Source organism: Agelaius phoeniceus, chromosome 6, assembly GCF_051311805.1.
Source record: "Agelaius phoeniceus isolate bAgePho1 chromosome 6, bAgePho1.hap1, whole genome shotgun sequence".
Classification (NCBI taxonomy): domain Eukaryota; kingdom Metazoa; phylum Chordata; class Aves; order Passeriformes; family Icteridae; genus Agelaius; species Agelaius phoeniceus.
The window spans coordinates 37,112,788-37,132,477 of NC_135270.1; the positions used below are offsets into that span (position 1 = coordinate 37,112,788).

General features: G+C 36.5%; 1 protein-coding gene across 11 annotated transcripts in view; it reads right to left on the reverse strand.

The window, feature by feature from the left end:
• Positions 1 to 238: 238 nt before the first annotated feature.
• Positions 239 to 19,690, reverse strand: part of HECTD1 (HECT domain E3 ubiquitin protein ligase 1) — a 59,701-nt gene continuing 40,249 nt past the window's right edge. For 7 of the 11 annotated variants that reach the window (XM_054634047.2, XM_054634043.2, XM_054634042.2 and 4 more), the window contains exons 26-42: positions 16,449 to 16,670; positions 14,600 to 14,733; positions 12,906 to 13,062; positions 11,837 to 12,059; positions 9,323 to 9,377; positions 8,904 to 9,086; positions 8,344 to 8,554; positions 8,177 to 8,262; positions 7,888 to 8,015; positions 5,998 to 6,199; positions 5,716 to 5,853; positions 4,854 to 5,461; positions 3,246 to 3,324; positions 3,041 to 3,134; positions 2,578 to 2,728; positions 1,565 to 1,709; positions 239 to 1,190 (exon numbers count right to left, since the gene is read on the reverse strand). In XM_054634047.2, the coding sequence (XP_054490022.2) occupies positions 1,053 to 1,190; positions 1,565 to 1,709; positions 2,578 to 2,728; positions 3,041 to 3,134; positions 3,246 to 3,324; positions 4,854 to 5,461; positions 5,716 to 5,853; positions 5,998 to 6,199; positions 7,888 to 8,015; positions 8,177 to 8,262; positions 8,344 to 8,554; positions 8,904 to 9,086; positions 9,323 to 9,377; positions 11,837 to 12,059; positions 12,906 to 13,062; positions 14,600 to 14,733; positions 16,449 to 16,670 (2,954 nt within the window). In that variant the 3' untranslated portion in view covers positions 239 to 1,052. The remainder of the gene's footprint in view (positions 1,191 to 1,564; positions 1,710 to 2,577; positions 2,729 to 3,040; positions 3,135 to 3,245; positions 3,325 to 4,853; positions 5,462 to 5,715; positions 5,854 to 5,997; positions 6,200 to 7,887; positions 8,016 to 8,176; positions 8,263 to 8,343; positions 8,555 to 8,903; positions 9,087 to 9,322; positions 9,378 to 11,836; positions 12,060 to 12,905; positions 13,063 to 14,599; positions 14,734 to 16,448; positions 16,671 to 19,690) is intronic. The other 4 variants (XM_077180407.1, XM_077180406.1, XM_054634048.2 and 1 more) reach the window with 2 other exon arrangements.

The window sequence follows — 19,690 nt, forward strand, 5'->3', positions numbered from 1 at the left end:
ATAGTCTCAAGTCACATGGGCTCACTGAAGAGCACCAAAACCTGCCACATGCAGGTGATCACTGCCAGATCACTCTTAAGAATTTCTACTTACTCTGAAAAGATTTGAACACAGAGATGAATTTGTGAGATCAGTAGTTCTCTTATGTAGTTCTTTGAAACCTTTAAAAAAGCATGGCACATTGTTCAGAACGTGTCCAGAGATTTAGCAAGTACTAATGAAGTATTCAGAAGAGACATTTTTATATGTTGCAAACATTTTAATGATTACTTTTGAGCTTACACATTGGGTGCTTTTTTTTTAAACTTCAAACTGCAACAAGTTAAATAAATGTTTATAATATACAAAGAAAATACAACTGAAAGTAAAACTTGCTTTAAGTGTGCCTTGCACTAGGAACCAGTGTTTTTTATTAGCTTTATTGTTGAGCTGCACAAACACACTTAAGGATTTGATCTTTATAGCAGGGCATTTGAGAAATCAAAATATATTCCCACTTGAAAGAAAAAGAAGAAAAAAAAATGGTTGTGCATGATTATACGCAAAAACCCACTAAAATACTCCAATAGTGCAGGCACCATTAAAAAAGAAAAGGCTGGAGATGCCCATTAAGTCTAAATTTTAAAGGAAGCAAGTTTCTGACCAGTTAGCTTAAAGCCAGCAAAACAGGGATCAGTGATGGCAACCGTAGTGTACAGGGTATTAAAAGACAAACTTTACACAATACACTGTTAGAAATTTGTATCAGTGAACACTGAAAATCTGATGATCTGTTCTTTGGAACAGTCAAACAGAAACACCTTAATTTCCAGTTGTGCAAGCCCTTGAAGCATCACACAGTGTTCTGTGCCAATTTCTTGCTGGCTGTGTAGTTACAAGGATTTATTTTGTCATTAGCAGCTAACAAACATTCCACATTTTCCTAAAGCCTCACAGGTGAAAAAAGGCAAGTCTCATCAGAGCACAGCGTGGAGATCGTATTTTTGCACACAAACACAAGAGGCTTCGCTAGTATCAAAAACACTTCCATGTCGCAGGCTGCGCTCAGCGGCTCAGTTGAGATGGAAGCCTTTCTCCATGGTAGCAGCTAGCAGACGCTCCCTCATAATCTCCTCGGAAGAATACTCAGGCAACTTTAGGTAATGCACACATGTATTCACAGATGGATAACTTGCATCTGTAGCATCAACCTGAGGAAAAAAAAGAATTTTACAGCAGTTGTTGACAGCACTCAGTATGGAAGTTAAAAGCTGTAAAGTCCTCTAAGTCATGGCACTTGCTGCGACCTAACACCAGTTGTCAAGAAACAATAGCATCAGCAAAGCTACAGGCCAATGTATAAATATACTTGCTTTGTGTGTACATTAATACTTTGATATTTAAATATATTAAGTATACATGAAAAAAAAAATGGTATCAGAGAGCAGACCTGAAACAAGAAGTTAGTACTAAAACCGTAGCATATGGCCATAAATTGAAAACCCAAATAAAACCCATCATTGTTAATTAGAAAGCCCTGCAGTGCCAGCCAAAGCAGCTCCAAGGGTGGCCGGGAGAGCCGTACCTTGCGCACAACAGTGAGCCGGGGGTGGAGGTTTGCCAGCCCCCCTGGTGGGAGCGTCGAACAACCCGTGGTGAACTGCAGGAAAGCCTTCCTCTCATCTGAAGACATTCCACACAAGACTCTCACAAATCGAAGGAAGCCAGGGCTTAAAATAAAGTAAAGCAATTAGTTCTGATAACACTAGAAGAGAACATGGGGAGTTTTAAAATTTCTCTTAACTTGACAAAGTAGAGTTAAAATCTTTAGTCACGTTTAAGCAGACATTGTAAGATTCTAGGGCCTGTTGAGTATTAAGAACAAAACATCCTTAAATCCAAAAAAATAGTCTTTAATCTCCTGGCAGAGCCTTTAATCTCTTAAGACAAAAAACTATAGGTACATACTTATCTTGGCATGTTATTTGGGTACCTTGCATTTGAATGCATATTACTGAGTAGAGAAGTAGAGCTCAAACATTTCAGCAGGCTTATTCTAACACAGCTCCAGAAGTGATTTTTATGTTATTGCTACCAAACATGACAAACAGTGAAACCCAAAACCAACCCCAACAAACCCAAAAACATCAAGACCACCTTCTGATAGCCAACACCAGTAAGTGTATTTGTCCCCTACATAGTACACTTTCTTTTTTTAACTACACCTCAAGAGAAAGGAATAAGAAATATGGGCAAAGTAACAAATGTGCACAGTCATAAAAAAATTATAACTACTCTCAAATATGAGAATAAAAACTCTAAAATCTAACTTTAGTAATCTGCATTAGCTGTCATTATGTTTTCATTAGTTACCTGTCTTTGAATAATTTTTAATCTTCTCTCATCAGAAAACTATCAAGTACTTTCTAACCTATCTGTTGTCTAAAATTGCATGAAACAATCTGATACAATCACCTGCTCTTCAGTAACTACCGGTTTCATCTAATTTGGCAACTTCATCTAATGAACATCCTAGACATTCTATCACTTAACACTTTCCTTTAGCTACTATTTTAAAATCACTCAGAATAAAAGTACCTATCTCTTGTATATCCCAGTTTGGGTTCGGTGTAATTGATGATATCCTCAGCTGCCCAAGAAGGTGATTGATTTCCACACAGAATCATCTGAACCTCTTCATGGCTGAAGGAACTCAGCTTCTCCATTGGAAAGACTCTATTGAAGCCATCTTTAATTTACACAAGATACAGTCATAAACTTGAGTCCAAATAATGTTTATAAAATAATCTCAGCATTTAAGTTGTATTTTAGTCAAACCAGAATCAATCAATAGTTTCTTAATTAAGGTAAGTGGAACATCTTCACAATTAAAAACAGCATAACTAATGCAAAGGTATTCTGAAATTAGTATCTTACCTATTGCATTCTTAAGTAAAAAGTTTATTTTTGAAAGCCATTCTATGCCACCACTTCAAACCAGCATCCCCTAAACACCCATTATTCCACCTAACCTCACATACATGGTTATATTTACAATTACCTCTGAAGGCCTCCATTTGTTTCTGTATACCAGTATGCATGCAGAAGTCAAACATGAGATCTACATACTCCTCTGCATTATCCATTGTTACAGTCTGCAAAGACAGTAGATAGATACTCTAAGAATTCACTGTTCATTAAAGTTATTATTGAGACCATAAAATTCGAACTGCTGGTTAAATTGTAAAGGTAGGTTATTTTCTTACCTCATCTTCACCACCTGGTTTGAGATCCACAGCCGTAAACCCATATACTTTGGACGAAGGGCAAAACTGAAAATTTAAACTTCAAAATACAAAGGTAGTTAATAACTGAAAACAAGTCTGCTACTGCTTTTGTAAACACACCAGATTTACAACCTGTCACACCCAAAAGCACCTCACTGGATTTCAAACCATTGTGAGTGGATCACTTTGAACCAATGTTCATGTATATACAAAAGCACAGAACTACAAACAGTAATGGACTACACAGATAATGTGTTTCAAACATATGGTATGCAAATGCATATTCTTATTCTCTATTTACTTGGATTTGATAACCACTGAAAATTTCATAAATTGAAATTTTAGAACTATCAGCTTTTTTAGAGCTATCAGCTTCAAAACTACTCAAATCATTTAATTTAGTTCACAAATTCAGAAAAACAATTTCCATTAAATTCCAGCAATAGCAATTACAGAGCCATTTGAACTATTAGGCATTTAGGCTCTTCAACAGTGATACTTGCCTTCTCTCTATAACAAGCCAGGCTAAATTCCACAAGCCCTTTGAGGACATAAAGCTATTAGAGATCACTGACAGAAGGGCTACCAAGATGGGGAAGGGTCTAGAGAGGAAGGCATACAAGTGGCTGAGGTCACTTGGTCTATTCAGCCTGAAGGAGACTGAGAAGAGACCTCACTGCAGTTACAGGGGAGAGGCAGGCACTGATCTCTTCTCTGTCGTGACAGGACACGAGGGAATGGCCTCAACCTGTGTCAGGGGAGGTTTAGGTTGGGTATTAGAAAAATCTTCTTCCCCCAGAGGGTGGTTGGGCACTGGAACAGGCTCCTCAGGGAAGGGGTCACAGCATCAGCCTGGGGGAGTTCAAGAAGTGTTTGGACAATGGTCTCAGGCACAGGGTGTGACTCTTGGGGATGGCGCTGTGCAGGTTGATCCTTGGGGGTTCCTTCCAGCTTCCAAAGCCTTAAGTAATTACATGATTCCAAAGCCTTAAGTAATTACTGAACTCTGACACTACACAATTTTTGTGGCACAATATGATTATAATATAATGGTAGAAAAACTATTGTTTCAAAGGAAGTATTTAAAACTAGGGAGGATGACATCATGACATGGGTTTACATAGGTATGAGCATTTCGTCTTTTACAGTTGCTAAAAGTCAACACAGGCTCTGTTTAACATGGATTTATACACTGCATTAGGAACACAATCTGAGATGTCAATCTGTCCTCTTTAAAGGCTCTCCAAAACACTTGATAAATTTCAAGTAATCAGAGCAAAGAAATTATTGAATCACCCTTTTTTTAAAAGCTGTGATTTTACAAGCAGCTGTTTTTACAAGTATTTATGTCTCCAGAGTCATACATCATTGCAACATAGCCACATTTAAGATCAGGAAACTGAGCAAGTGAGAAGAAAAAATCCTCAAACCAAAGAAAAATAATATGGCTGCATCTCTATGGATTCCCCCTTGCAATGATGCTATTTAAAAACTAAGCTTTATTATTAATTAATTTGTAGTTATGTGGTGGCTTCTTTCTCTAACACAAGATTGTTTGCCTACCTATAAATAAATATGAAAACTTACCCCAAGTCCTCTATGCTTAGAGGAGGCCCTGAACCTGATGGATTCTTCAGCATTAATTCCTGCAGTTTGGTGTTCTTTTCATCTTCTGACAGATTTTTGTTGCTTAGAATTTGACGTCTTTTAATTGCAAGGTCCTTAATTTCTTTTAGAAACCTAGCTCTATGTGGGTTTACTAATTCAAAGTCTTCCCATGTCAAAATTCCATTAAACCAGGCAGGAGGCTTCGGTTTTGGTGGATCAAGAATAAATTCTGATTTGGAGTCTTCTTCCAGACTTCCTACTGACAAGGAATCATGTCCTTCTTCTGTGGAAGCCTCTGACTGACTTTCAGTACAGTGCAAGTCTCTGTCACCCCGTGATTCATATATCAACTTACTCATGTTACTTTTAATGTCCCCCATACACATGAGTTTAAAAAAAGGCTTAGAAATGGGTAAATCCACAAGTCTATTGTCTTGAATGCATTTAGCCAAGAAAATTCCAAGGAAATGAAAGAGTTTGGTTATTCTTTCAAGTTCATCACTATCTTGTGGGAATGGTGCTGTAAACAGTCCACATGATCTCTGTACATAGTAGCCAGGTGGTTTCAATCCACCACCGATATCAACCTGATTTAAGAGAGAGACAAAAAAAGCAGATATGGTTAAAGGTGGATTTCATTAGATATCTGCACTAACTTCTTATACCCTACTGCTCCTTTAAAAAGGGAATAATTAAAAAAACAAGCTGTGGACCAGAGTGATCATTCTTGACCATGATTACCAGCTGCTGTACGAACATGTGTTCTTCCTACCTGGATGTCTAGCTTGCTTTCCATTTTTTTTACACAAGTACTCAGTTTAAAATACAAATTAAAATGTACCTGTCGGGACTCATCATCTGGAAAATCATCATCACAAAGCCAAGCTCCCAAATCTGTCCTCTGAAATTCTGCTGCCACCAATGCATAAAATTCCAAGGTGGGACCCAGGCCTGTTCCTTCCTCCCCTAAAAACTCAACCTAGAAAAACATAAGGAAAGTTAATAGTAAAAGAAAATCCTAGTGAAATGTTCAGCGTTGGTAATGGAACAGGATATTCAATATCCTGTCCAGTACACTAGAAACAGCTATCTAACCTCGCTCTGCTAGGCAGATATGCTTTACCTCTAGAACAGATTTTCTGTCTGCATGAATCTGCATGACATTTTCTGCCCATTCCATCAAGGATTCACCTCGCGGAACTTTCACTCTTTCATGTTTGAGGCGTCCAACTCTGAATTCCCCTGGATCATCCCGTCGCACTGTGCTCGTGGTCCTTGTCCGTTCCACAGTGGCTTCACGTCTGTTCTGCAGCCATACAATCGCTCTGGAAAAAAACCAAACACCAGCTGTTTAAAACTTCCATGTCTTCCATGCATCAAAACTTGAAAGTAGTCACCAATAAAAAGTGACTTGCTTAAGTACTAATTGCCTCCTAATTTTTTTTAGGTATAAACCAAACTAAACTATTTATCAGCCTGAAATGCCCCAAAATATGGGTTGCTTCATATTTTATGAAGTCAGAAAACAAAATAATTTCTAATATAAGTCCCAGATTCTGATGATGGCACCAATGAAAATATACAATTCTTGATCTGAATTCCTGTAGTTTTCACACTACAGTGGAAAGAACAAAAGGTAGCATTTACTGTTGAACTTTTTATCACAGATGCTCAAAACTGTTATAGACACATATGACACCTTTCATTATATACTGTAAGGCAGTTGCACATCACTCCATTGATACTGACCAAGTTTTGCAGTTATTTATTTACACACTCCTTAGAGCAACACAGAACCAAAGTTCAAGTGCAGTCATAGACAAATTGACCCATCAGTGAAGAATAGGTACATTTAATAGCAGTACTTACACAAAGTCAAATTTCCAAATTTTTGTATGTATTATCATTTATGCAGCAATAAACTGTCTTCACAGCTACCATTTGTTGATTGTTTTGAAAAAATAGCCAAGCGTCATGACAGACACAGAGAGTGTACACAGAGTTCATACAGAATAGATGAGTTTCAAGAACTACTTCAGTATTTTAAGAGCTTAAGAAAGCTCTTTACTTACAAAGTAACTAACATGCAATGTTTCCTGAGGCATCTCTTAAAAATGCAGCTTCTCTAAAAACTACCTTCTTCCAAAACAAAACAAAAAAGACCACAACATACGAACCATCTTTCTGCAGAAGTTAAAATTTTTACACAATAAAAAGATATAAACTGATGTCTTGCAAGTTAATACCTTTTCTTCTCTTCCTTTTTCTTTCTTTCTAAATACCTCATTTTACATTCCTCATAATGTACCTCTACTGCATGTAAGAAAAAAACGTAATTTTGGCAATTCTCTCTCTATCCTCTGATTTGGAAAATAAAGTGTAGCAACAGCCAAGAAAATCTACTTTTCCCTTCTTGTTACAAAAAAAAAAGTATACCAGCAAAAAGGTTTACACTGTCTACATACCCTAAAAATTATGACTGCTGCAATAAAACTATTAATGATTCTGAGGTAACAAATAACTCTAGAGGATACCCTTGTCCAGTTTCATTATGCAGCTTATAGTAACTTTCAAAATAGCGTATTTTTTTAGGTTTTTTTCTGTTTTGTTTAAACATTAATGAATTAAAAATACATGAATCAAACAATCACAAGTTGCTGGAACAATAAAAATGTACATGTTTCTAAAAAACTTCTAGTTCATATGATTCTCCAAACATTTCCTATTTTGTAGCCCTTTATGCAATGAACTGTAACCCAGACAAATTGGCCAATAGGAAAACCTGGCTTATATAAGTACATAAGCAAGTCTTCAGCTGAAGGTAAAAAATGAAATTCCTTGTCATTCTGAGTTTTTCCATCTTCTTCCTTCCATCACCCAAATTATTCACATTTGGCAAGAAAAATTTGTCTCATTAGGATTAAGGTCCTTCTGGAAATCAGCAATTTAGAAACTGTTATACGTAAAAAATAAAAAGGAAGCAATCATACTTCTTGTATTTTATTTTTTTTACCTTGATGCTCCAAATGCTGTACATGTGAAGTACAACTGTCTCGTTTCAAACGGAATTAAGAAAGGACACTTGCTTGTTAGTTGCTCACACCAGTCTGGCAAAGCTCCACTTGCTAGTGCCAATGGTTCCTGTAGTTTAATGCAAGGAATAAAACATGTATGAAACAATTCAAAAATCAAAAATGGCAAAAACCCCAATAATTTCCAACAGTCAAGGTAAGGAAGAGAATAACAGAGTCCTAAAAACAATACTATGGATATACACTGCATACAATGTATTAGTGTAATACCTCAATCTGTTGCAGAATCTTTGTAGTAATTTTTTTACTTGTGAATTCATCTGGTGGAAAGTTAAACTGAGGATGCTCATCTCCTTCTGAAAATAATAAAGAGAAAAGTTTTCCTTTATTTCTTTTCATTTAAGTATTTCAGAAGCTCTGCCAATTAACTAAGTTACCTTCTTGAGAAGTCCGTGCTGTGTAAGGGTCACTGGCAACTATATACAAAATTCTAAGTAACTGCAGAACATCTTCTACTCCACAGGAGTTTTGTCCACTGCCAGCTTTGGCCTGGGGTTGCTCCTTGGCCAAACTAAGGATATCAGAATTTTGAAGAGTAGAAATGGCCCCTTGACTCAATCCAGATTTTGATCCATGTTCACAAAAGTCCTGTAAAAAAGAGAATGGTTAAGAATGAAAACTGTGTGTTTTGCTCTCTTTAGGACTGTATTCCAAATTGATTTGAAAAAAAATCAAAACAGTTACTGTGTTCAAACTTAACACTTAATCAAACTGTGCATGGTGCAAATCATGATCCAAATGCATTTTAACACAACTAGGTTTAACAGAAGACATTAAAATGAAAAGGCAAGAGCAGCAAAACCTAAACTTGAAACTGGCTTTTGAACATTCAACTTCCCTATAAATACCATGGCTCTCCCTCAACAATAATCTTTAAAGCTGCAAAACAAAGCACATAGCCATTCATAATAAAAAAAGTTTGGATGCAGACATATACCTTGTATGCAGCTATGAGCTGGGAACAATTTCTGTTTTTCCTAATACTTTTATTAGTGCCGGTTAATTTCCAGTGGCGCAGGAAAGCTGAGTCTGCATTCTTCTGCAGGTAGGTTATCAAGTCATTCTTTGGTAATTCATCAGTGCCAAGGTACTGCTCCACATGCTCTACTGACCAGCAACCCTACAACAGGAACCACCAAATGTTGGTTTTTCCTGATTGTAAAGTCTTCAAGATTTCACATGCAACATGAAATGTTTTTTTTTTAAGGGAGCATGCATTTACAAATACACTCACTAATACTCTTTAAGTAATTGAAAACTGTTAGTTTTTTTTAATGTAGCATTTCAAAAACTGCAACAATATTCTTTTGCTTTTATTAAACAGCCATAAAACAAAGACACAGAAGGAGGTCTTACCATTTTTCCACTTTCTTTCTCCTTATCAGAATCCTTCATTTCTCTGTACATGATTCTAGACATCAAAACAATAAATTAATACTTCATACTTATAGCACATCCTCTAAATTCTGAGGTTATACATCAACTTGTTAGGTATCAGTGACATTTAGATACTGTAACGTAAAACAGCAACAGCAGCTGTTCTTTGCTGCACTAAACATCTGAGATACCCTGAGGCAGCAAATTTCTCAAGCTCTATTTTCATGATGTTGGTATCTATCTTGCAAAGTATTTATGTTTCTTTAAGTGAGACTGGAGTAATCAAACAACCTTCATTGTGCCAATTTCCCAAATCAACTTTAGATTTTTCACTACATGTGCACCAACTCTTTAAAATTTTGAAGTCCTAGAGAAGCTTGCTGTGCATTAACTTAGAAGACATGCCATTTACAATTATTTCTCATGTTTCTCAACTATTTCTAACAAAAAACCAGTTTGTTACAGCATGCAATTTTTGAGAGAAGACAACTCAGAAAATAGGCACAACAGAAAAGCACTGACAAAATCTGAACTACAGGTAAAAATACTGCACCCCTCCTTACTGCAGTTGTCACTCCTATATACATCACTCTTCTAATATGACAGAAGTTACATTGATTAAGGTAGTAAATGGAAAACACTCCCCACCACATAGTCTTACAATTTCTGTCTATTACTATAAAGCTATTAAGGTCAAATTAACATTGAGAAAATAACTGAGGTAGGAAGGGCCCTCAAATATCACGTTTAAATAGAATTTCCTGTATTTCAGTTTGAGCCCTTTTTAATTCTTGCCCTCTCAAATGTCACAACAAAGAAAAGTCCACAGTCTGGCTTCCCTATGTCCTCCATCAGTTATTGATACACATCAGTAAGAGCCCACAAGTCCTTTTTCCTCCAGGTTAGACAGATACAGAACTCTCAGACTCTTTGTATGACAGAAGCAATCAGCCTTTTAATCATCCTAGCAGCCCCTTGCTAGACTCACTCCAGTGTCCATGTCCCTTTGGTACTGAGGAGCCCTGAACTGGGACAGAGCACTGCAGGTGTAACTCACCAGTGCTGAGCAGATGGGGATGATCACCTCACCCAACTTTCCTAATGCAGCCCAGGGTGCTGCTGATCTTCTATGCTACTGGGCTCCACAGCTAGTTCATGTTTAGCTTTATGTCCACCTGGACCCACAAGGCCTTTTTCACCAACCTCCTTTCCAGGCAGCTGTCCCCCAGCCTGAGCCATAACACACAGAGCTGTTTTCCCCAGCTGACATACTTCACATCTCCCTTTGTGAAATGTCACAAAGCTCCTGTCTCCCCATTTCTCCATCATGATGAGGTCTCTTAGAATGGCAGCACAACCATCTGGTCCAACAGTGACTCCTCCCCAGTTTTGTTTTGTCTAGAAGCTAAGGGTCTGCTCTGTCCCATCATACAGTCCACTAATGTAGATGTTTAAACAGTCCTGGACTCACATCAACCCTTGGGGTACACCAGCTGGCCTTTACACCAAGGACCACAACCATCTGAGCCCAACAGTTCAGACATTTTTGAGACACTATCTAGTCCATGCTCTCTAAGTTTGTCACTGACAGAGAAAGCAATGAAAGCCTTCCCAGAGCTGAGGAAAACAATATCTGCTGCTTTCTTCTCATCCACTGAGCTAGGCATATAGTAGAAGGCTATAAGGCTGGTTAAGCATGATTTTCTCTTCATAAATCCATTCCACCTACTTCCAATCACCTCCTTATCCTTCATCATTTGAAAATGGTTTCCAGGACTATCTCCATCACCTTTCCAGGGATGAAAGACTGACCAGTTTGTCATTCCCTAGATCTTTCCTGTCTTTGAGGGAGGCAGGAATGACACTTCCTTTTCTCCGGTCTTCAGAAGTATCTCCAACCCTCATGACCTTCCAAAGGTAACAGAGAATGGCCAGCTCCTATGGGTACATTCCATTGGGTCCCATGGACTTGTATAAAAGAGCTCACTAACCTTTTGCCATTCACATATCACCAGATTCAATTCCAGATGTGCTCTGGCTTTCCTAATGCTCTGCCTTCAAGTTGGGACAACTAGGATTCCTCCTAGATCACCTGACCCTTCTTCCACTCCTTGCATGCTTCCCTTTCATGCTTTTTTGTTAATCAACGCAGTTCTCCTACTGACTCTGTCTGACTTCCTACATATTGGGATAGGCTGTTCTTAAGTCTGGAAAGTGATCCTTGAAAAAAATCAACCAACTCTCCTGGTTGATTTTTTGCTAGGATTATAACAACATGAGATTTTCCCAAGCAGATCCCTAAAGGTTATGATTTTTTCCCCTGGTTTTGCAGGCACAGCAGTAGTTTTAAAACCAGTAATAACATCCTGACATAAATACAAAAAAAATCTAATTCTAGCATTGCTTATTACAGAGGAGGAGTTAAAAAATTAACATCCATTTCCTAATCAGCCACAGCGTTCTCTACACAGAATAATGAAGTGGTGAGCTTACGTGTATGTTGGCTCCCAAATCCGTCTAAGTTTGTCTGATTTCACGCTGCCATTACAGGAGAGCTGTAACAATTTCTGTACATAGTAAAAGATGGTGGATCGAAAGTTTGTTAGGGGTAGTTCTACTTCTCGAGTTGTTCCAAGACCCGAAACTTTCAAGGTAAGTGCTAAACGTGGTGAAGGCATGCACTCAACCTCTTCCAAGAGTTCTGAATGAGGTGTACCTGCAAAAATCATTTGAGAACCCTTAGCACAAAATACATAGTGCATGACAAGGTGGCCTAAATGTCAATAACATGGTTCAATAAGGAAGTGTAATGGTATTTACTGCACACATGAGATGAGACAGAGTTCTAACTATGAACTAAATTATGACTGAACCATTTCTTTATGGGAATAAAACTAACAGAAATTTCTGAAATCCCTACTGATGCCTGTATCTTGGTAACATATATTATCACAGCACATGCATTCTTTTCTTACACAGTACCTGCCTTTCAGTTCTTCAGAATAAGCAGTGGCTTATTTACATCTATGCTAAAACCTACTTATTCCTCTCTGAAATGAACTCTTGAGTACATCCAGTGTGCTTGAACAAGAATGAACTAAGGAGCCAAGGAGCAAGATCAGGTGCTGTGCTGTTGACTGTACACACTGCTCCATCACTGCATTACCTTGTCCCTGCCTCAGCTTTGCACTGTGTCAGCACACCCTCTCCAATCAAAACTATTCTGGGTAGCTTTAACACAGTTAAGTCCCTGCAAGTCGAACCAGGCATCTTTAGCACATCTTTAAAGTATCAAGAAATTTTATTATTTATCATGGTAAGAGATGATCCTAGTTAAATTCCTAAATATGCTTATTTTACACAGCACTTAATTTACTCTTCCCTCAATAATGCTTAGATCTGCAGAGGTAGATTAAACTCTCATTCAAACAGAGAAAAGCCACACAGCCACAAAAGCATGTTGTACTGATTAATAGTGACAGCATCCCCAGATCCAGTGGGCACTTAACAGTGAATCTCCATCCTAAAGCCAGATTAAGCATCACATACATTGTCAGCATACCTGGTGGAGGGATTTCTAGGTCAGTTGTCTGTTGCACATTAGTACGACCAGGTCTTGGGTCAAAAGCAGGAACCAATGCAGAAAACTGTCGTTTCAACACATAATCATCATCCCATGTTCTCCTACGGCCTCCTTTGGTTTCATACTCCTCTTCTTCCTAATAAAAAAAAAGGCAAATTAAAAACAAAACAAAAAACCCTAGCTGTTTTTCTGATTCTACTAAAGAGAATAATTTGATTAAAAATTGAGAGTTCATGAATACAGCAGTCACACACTAAACTACAACTCTACTCAGCTCTGGTAAGGCTGCATCTGGAGTGCTGTATCTAGTTCTGGGCTCCTCAGTCAGGAAGGTGTGAAGCTCCTGGGGAGGCCTCCTGAAGAGGCAAATGAGAGGGGACCTCATCAATGTCTGTCAGTATCTGATGACACAGTGTTAAAAAGATGGATCCAGGCTCTTCTCAGTGGTGCCAGGCAACAGGACAAGAAACAGAAACTGACGCACAGAAGTTCCACCTGAACACGAGGAAGAACTTTACTGTGTGAGCAAACACACACTGAGACGGGTTGTGGGCCAACCTGGAGATATTCAAGAACCATCAAGACACAATCCTGTGCCATGTGCTCCAGGATGACCCCAACTGAGCAAGGAGGCTGGACCATATGACACACTGTGGTAACTCCATTTAATCATTTTAAAATAATATTATCATATTTTTATAAATATAATTTATAAATTTATAAATATAATATATTATACTTTAAAATAATAGTAACGCCATTTAATATTTTTTTTTAAATGGATCAACATTCTACAAACTGAAGTTACTGTCTGCATTGTAGATCCACTTAAGTTGTACTGGCTTGATTTTTTTCCTAACTTTGTATCTTTGTGCAGAAGGTGAAACAACAAGATGTTTAGTCATGAACCTGAGTTTCTATTAAAACCATAAACACAGTAAGGTAAAATGCTACATATATTGGTTCAAATGAAATAAATATTTGCATATTAATTACAAGATGAAGTTTCTATAATTCCATAAAACAATATTTCTATTTATTCTGTAAAATATTAAATTAGCATTTAGTGAAGCCTTCTATTTTTCCTCTTAGATTCTGCAATATTCATTCTGATCACTTCAGTGATAGTAGAAGACCAAGCACTATTCATACCAGTTAAGAACAACCAAATGAAAAGCCAGAACTCCTGATAGTCTAAGCAAGAACCATGTGAACTACCATGCTGGGTTTGTCTAGACCCCTCCCATTGATTTTTCTGCTGGGGTATTTTTTAGAAGAGAGTGATTTCCTCTGGCAAATATTTTGCTTCATACAGGCCTACAGTTAAACACACCCCAAACTGAATCACTACAAATGCAGCAGTATGCATTATATATCCACAGTTATACCATTTCATGAGCCTGTGAACTAGTGATCCATAATTTCTAATGTCTGTCAACTTCTTCCTAGCCTGGTTTAAGACATTAACTCTGACCTGTAAGGTTCTTGGGTATGCTAGTGTTTAAAAACACTTGTGGTTTTGACCATATGCAAGAAACTAAATGAATCTAAATAAACTTGTTTTAACTAATGGAAATATTGTAGCTAGGACTTCCTATTGCCAAATAAAATCTGTGGATTTTTAAAGCACCTGTTAGTCAATTAAGATACCACCAATGCTAACTATACCATACCATAACTTCTTCATATTCTTGATCTTCTTGGTTATCATCTTCGTTTTCATCATCTTCTTCATCTGGCTCAGGAAGATCCTCATCATCATCTAACTCTGCCAACAGAGTACTAGCTCGGCAGCTATCAAGAAAATCTATAACACACATATATATATTTACATACAGAACAAAAGACAAGAGTAACTTTTAAAGCAGAATTTTTTAAATAAAGAACAGAAGAATTGGGAAGAGTGAAAAAACAAATCTCACTTAAACTTAAACCAGAAAAAGAAAACATTACTTACTGCAGAACAGGAATATAAAATCTGTGATAAAAGCATACACCTGGTAAAAAGTCCATGGATCTAGTCAACAGCATAACTATAGAAGCACTTACTATTGGTACAATTGACAGTGATCAGCAAGAGTGATCTGTTCCTCATTTGATTATAAAATTTTATAATTACACTTATAGGAGATTACAAAAGATCACCAGAAAATGGTGTATAAATGCATATGTCTGTTTCTGCATCTCAATAATTTAAAAACAGGTGAGTGATGTAATTTCCACTAAAAACGTGTAGTTTAGACCTTAACTTACAATGTAAAGGACATATAAGATAAACATTTACGAGTAATATCTTAAAGATTCAATTGCTAATTAATTACTGTAATAAGAAGTTGAAGGCAAAGTTCCATTTTACTCACTTAATACTAAGATTTAAAAAACAACCTCCCAAAACCAGAAAAGAAGTTCACAGCAATCCAAGTGGACTGGGATGAAGCTTTGAACTTTTACATTTTTCTATGCACATAGAAACCATCTATACCACTCAAGCACCTTTCCTATTGTTGCTTTCACCCCTAGTGATACGTGAATGCACCCTACTTGCTCAGTTGTTGGTGATATATCTTAAGACATGTCACCCAATCAAAGTATCACATTAGACTTAATTAAAAGAGTAAAGAGAAATGGTATATGCAGATATATTAATCAACTGCCTCCAAGCAGTTCAATTCCAATACCCATTGAAATGACCAGAAATTTTTCAAGCAATTTCAATAGGCAACAAAATATAACACAATCTTAATCCAACAAGATTTTCAATAAATCAAGTATCTTCCAAGAATATCTCACAAATGAATAAACTTTACATTAGGAAGTATTTTCCGATATACAACCCAGGTTTTTCTTGACTTCATTTTATCAGCTTGATTCCTGTGTATTACTGACCGAATGATCTAAATCTTCTTTCCCTGTATTCATATGTCTCAAGTAACCTCTGTCCTGACATCTGTTTCTAGGTTATAGTGTGCACACAACTCTGGATCTGTTTGTCAAATCATGTAATTTCTTTCCTCCTGTCAATTTTTGTGTTTTTTCCAATTTTTTGAAATTACTATTACGGTATTGAGATACCTGGAAGTTATTTAAAGGGTACAATGTGCCTAATGGTGGATGCTTTTTAATCAGAGTAATACAAGGTACATCAGACTTTGCATGTAGCATGCCTATACAACAAAACAAAACAAAAAAAAATTGATTGTAATTAGAAGTACAGATGCAAACTACATTAGGAACTAAACTTGATGACAGAAAATATTCAAGTGCTCAGATAAACTATACCATAAATAATAGTAACATGGGATAGAAAGTGCTGAAAATAAAGATTTGAAAACACAAGGAAATACTACTACATTAACATTATTTTACTTACTGCCTTACAGAACAAGTAACATACAAACAGCTCAACTTTCAAATGCTTTTCAGTAAATAAACTACTATATGAGAAAATCATAACAACAGGATAAAAGGGAAAGTCATTAATGGGAAGTCTAATGCTTATGTTCATTTAAAAATGAAACTTACCATATAAAGAATATTCTGCCTCCTGCCCTGTATCGCTCTCACTAGATGTTGATGTTAGGCTAGTAGTTAGAGTATTACTAAGCGACTGACCAACAGATAAAACTGTAGTTGCTGTAGCTACATTGCTGCTGCTAGTAACACTGGATGTAGACATGGTCACTGTTGATGTGGTACCAGTTGTAGTCAGATTAGGAAAACTTTGGGCACCCATAAGAGGAGAAGCTATAGATAAAGATATGGATAAAATAAATGATTTGATGACTTGAAGAGTACAACTTACATGCATGACTCCTGTGTTGAAAAATATATTTGGGGTTGAAAAATTATCAGTGTGTTATTTTATAATAAAGAACAACAGACTATAAAGGGGAAGGGTTTCCCAAGGCAAAAGTACACCTTACAACATGTATGCCCACTTCTGAGCCTATTCCCTTGCAAACATGTTAAATAAATAATTTTATCAAATAAATCCCCCAAATCCCACTATAAACCTGAAATTACTTAATTTCATTTTCAATATATGTAAAGAATTTCTGAAATCTGTTACTCCAACATTGTGATCTGTCTTTAAGCCTAAAATGAAATTTAACATCTAAATAACAATATTATATAGTGCAAACAAGTTAATTATATATAAGAGAACTGGGAACAGAACATGTAAAAACAAATGTGAAACTTGTGATTTCTGTGCATTTTTCTAAGGTTCTTAAATTAGCTCTAACTAGTTATTTTTCAAACAAGTACTAAGATATATGTTCATCACAGTCAACACGCCTGAACTGATGCTACTCTGAAATATAAGTCATATGTTAGATGATTTATAATTTTCAGAATAAGCCAGTAACAACTAAAAAGTTACCTTACTGTACATTCAAATAAAACAGCAAATGCATTTTAGTGAACAACTGAAAAAAAACCTGAATTCACTGTAGACTCACTAAATTCAATAAAAAACCTAAACTCACTAAATTCAGTAAAAAATCTAGACTCACTAAATTCAGTAAAAAAACTAAATTCACTGTTTGGAGAAAAAAAGTTGAAGGGTCATCTATACTAAGAATTTAAGTCTTAAGTTTTTCAACCTACTTTTTCTGAACTTTATCAAATGCAAGGTTTTCAGTTTTAAAAGAAGAAGTTTCATTATTTGCAAACATTACTACCCTGGACAAAGGATATAACAAAGCTGCTTCCCCTAAGGTGAATTTGGTAGTTTTTCGGAGGGGGGGAAAGAAAAGTTACTATCTCTGCTTTCCTCCTCTGTTACATACAGTTACTACATACATCCCTGCCCCTTGAAAACATAGCTAACATTTTGCAAATAAAAATATAAACAATGCAGGGGGGTGTGAAATCATAGCATAATGATGAGGGAAAGTGCAAATTTTAAATTTAGGGTTGTCAAAGTTTATGTTCTTCTCTATGAAAGCATGGAAGTGAAAAACCAGAGTTTTTCTTTTGTTATTCAAGAGCTTGAAAATAAGTTGTTCAGTATTCACATCTTTTACCCTCTGCTAATTAATAACAGCAAACTCTTTGCTGTTACAGTAAACAGAAAAAGCCATTAAGCATCAGCATTTTGTTTGCTCTGAATTCAATAGCAAATGGAAATTGGCTACTCTAGACACCACTTAGCTTCTGGCAAATACTGATGTTTTCAATGCAACCAGTACAGAAACTCCAGAAAGACTTCTCTCACTAACCATGATTTCAGTCTTGACTTTTGGGGTGTTGGATTGCTGTGGGTGGTTTGTTTGATGATGGGGGTTTTTGTTTGGTTTGGTTGGTCTTTAGTTTGGTTGGTTGGGTTTTTTTAACCTGAACAGGCTAAAAACCCCAAAAAATAAAGAAAAAAAAAATTTAACAAATCAAGCTTTTTACAATGCTCTAATTGAGCTCTGGTGAGATTGCTCAAATTTAATCTCTGATCTCTTTTAGGAACGTGACTTGCCATTTACAGTTTCTAATCATATAAAAAACATAAACCAAAATAACTCCTACACGACAGATAATATAAAGTATGACTATTTTTATCACAGAATTAAATTTTTAAGATGCCCCATTCTTATTTTTAACTTTTGCAGTGTATAGTATCAAACATTAATGAAATTTCAAATAAGCTGTTGAAGTATTTTACCATGTTTTTTTTTAAAGGTGGTCTCTTTTTCCTCCCCTCAATATAAAACTACTTCAGAACCAGAGCCACTATCTATCTATAAGAGGATCAATTCCTGGAAAGCTTTCTTTGAAAGTATCTTTGAGTATCTTACTTACATTTTTATTGCAAGTTAGACTTCAGCCCCATCCCCAGTATCACAACATGAATATAAGGATACATTAAAAAAAAATCTCCCCATCAAAAAAGAAAACATTCAGTATTTAAAAATCTTTTAAAATGCTAAAAGCAAGCACCGCATTTCTAAATAAGGAAGCACAGAGTCATAGAATTGTTAAGTTTGGAAGAGACCTCAAAGACTGAGTCCAGATGTTAGGCCAGCACTGCCATGTTCACTGCTAAACCATGTTCCAGGTGCCACTTCCACACAACCTCTGAATACTTTGAGGGATGGAGAATCAACCTCCCTGAGCCACCCATTCCAGTGCTTGACCACCCTTTCAAAGAAAGGGTGAATGAAATTTCCATGAAATTCTTCCCATTATCTAATCTAAACCTCCCCTGTAACTTCCTACCTGTGAAAAGAGGCTGCCCCCACCTCACTACATCTCCTTTCAGGTAGCTGCAGAGAGCAACTATATCTCTCCTGAGCCTCCTTTTCTCCAGGCTAAACACCTCATAGCTGCTCCAGACCCCTTTCACCAGCTTCATTGACAATCATGACAAGAATGAAACCTTTACAAGAAATTTATGCTTTTTTCTAGCTTGGGTAATTTCACATTTTCTAACTTGCCTAGCCCATGAAATGCAGTTCTCTGTTTAAAGTACTATGACCATCAGAGAACAAAATACCCAACAAGCAACAACTTTGATGGGAACATGCTCAAAAAAAGAGTGAACTCACAAGAAGCAGGTTTACAACTTACCTTGCTAATACCTTGGTCCTACATATAATCTAATAACATGCAAATGGTTAAAGCATGTATATAATGCACTGTTAACTACAAACTTCCCTACATTTAATATTCCTGAACAGTTCACCAAATCTAAGCCTTAACCTTAATCTTAACAATCTCTAGAAAACACACTCAGTATTAGAGTACATTATGTTATGCAGTTTGACAAAATC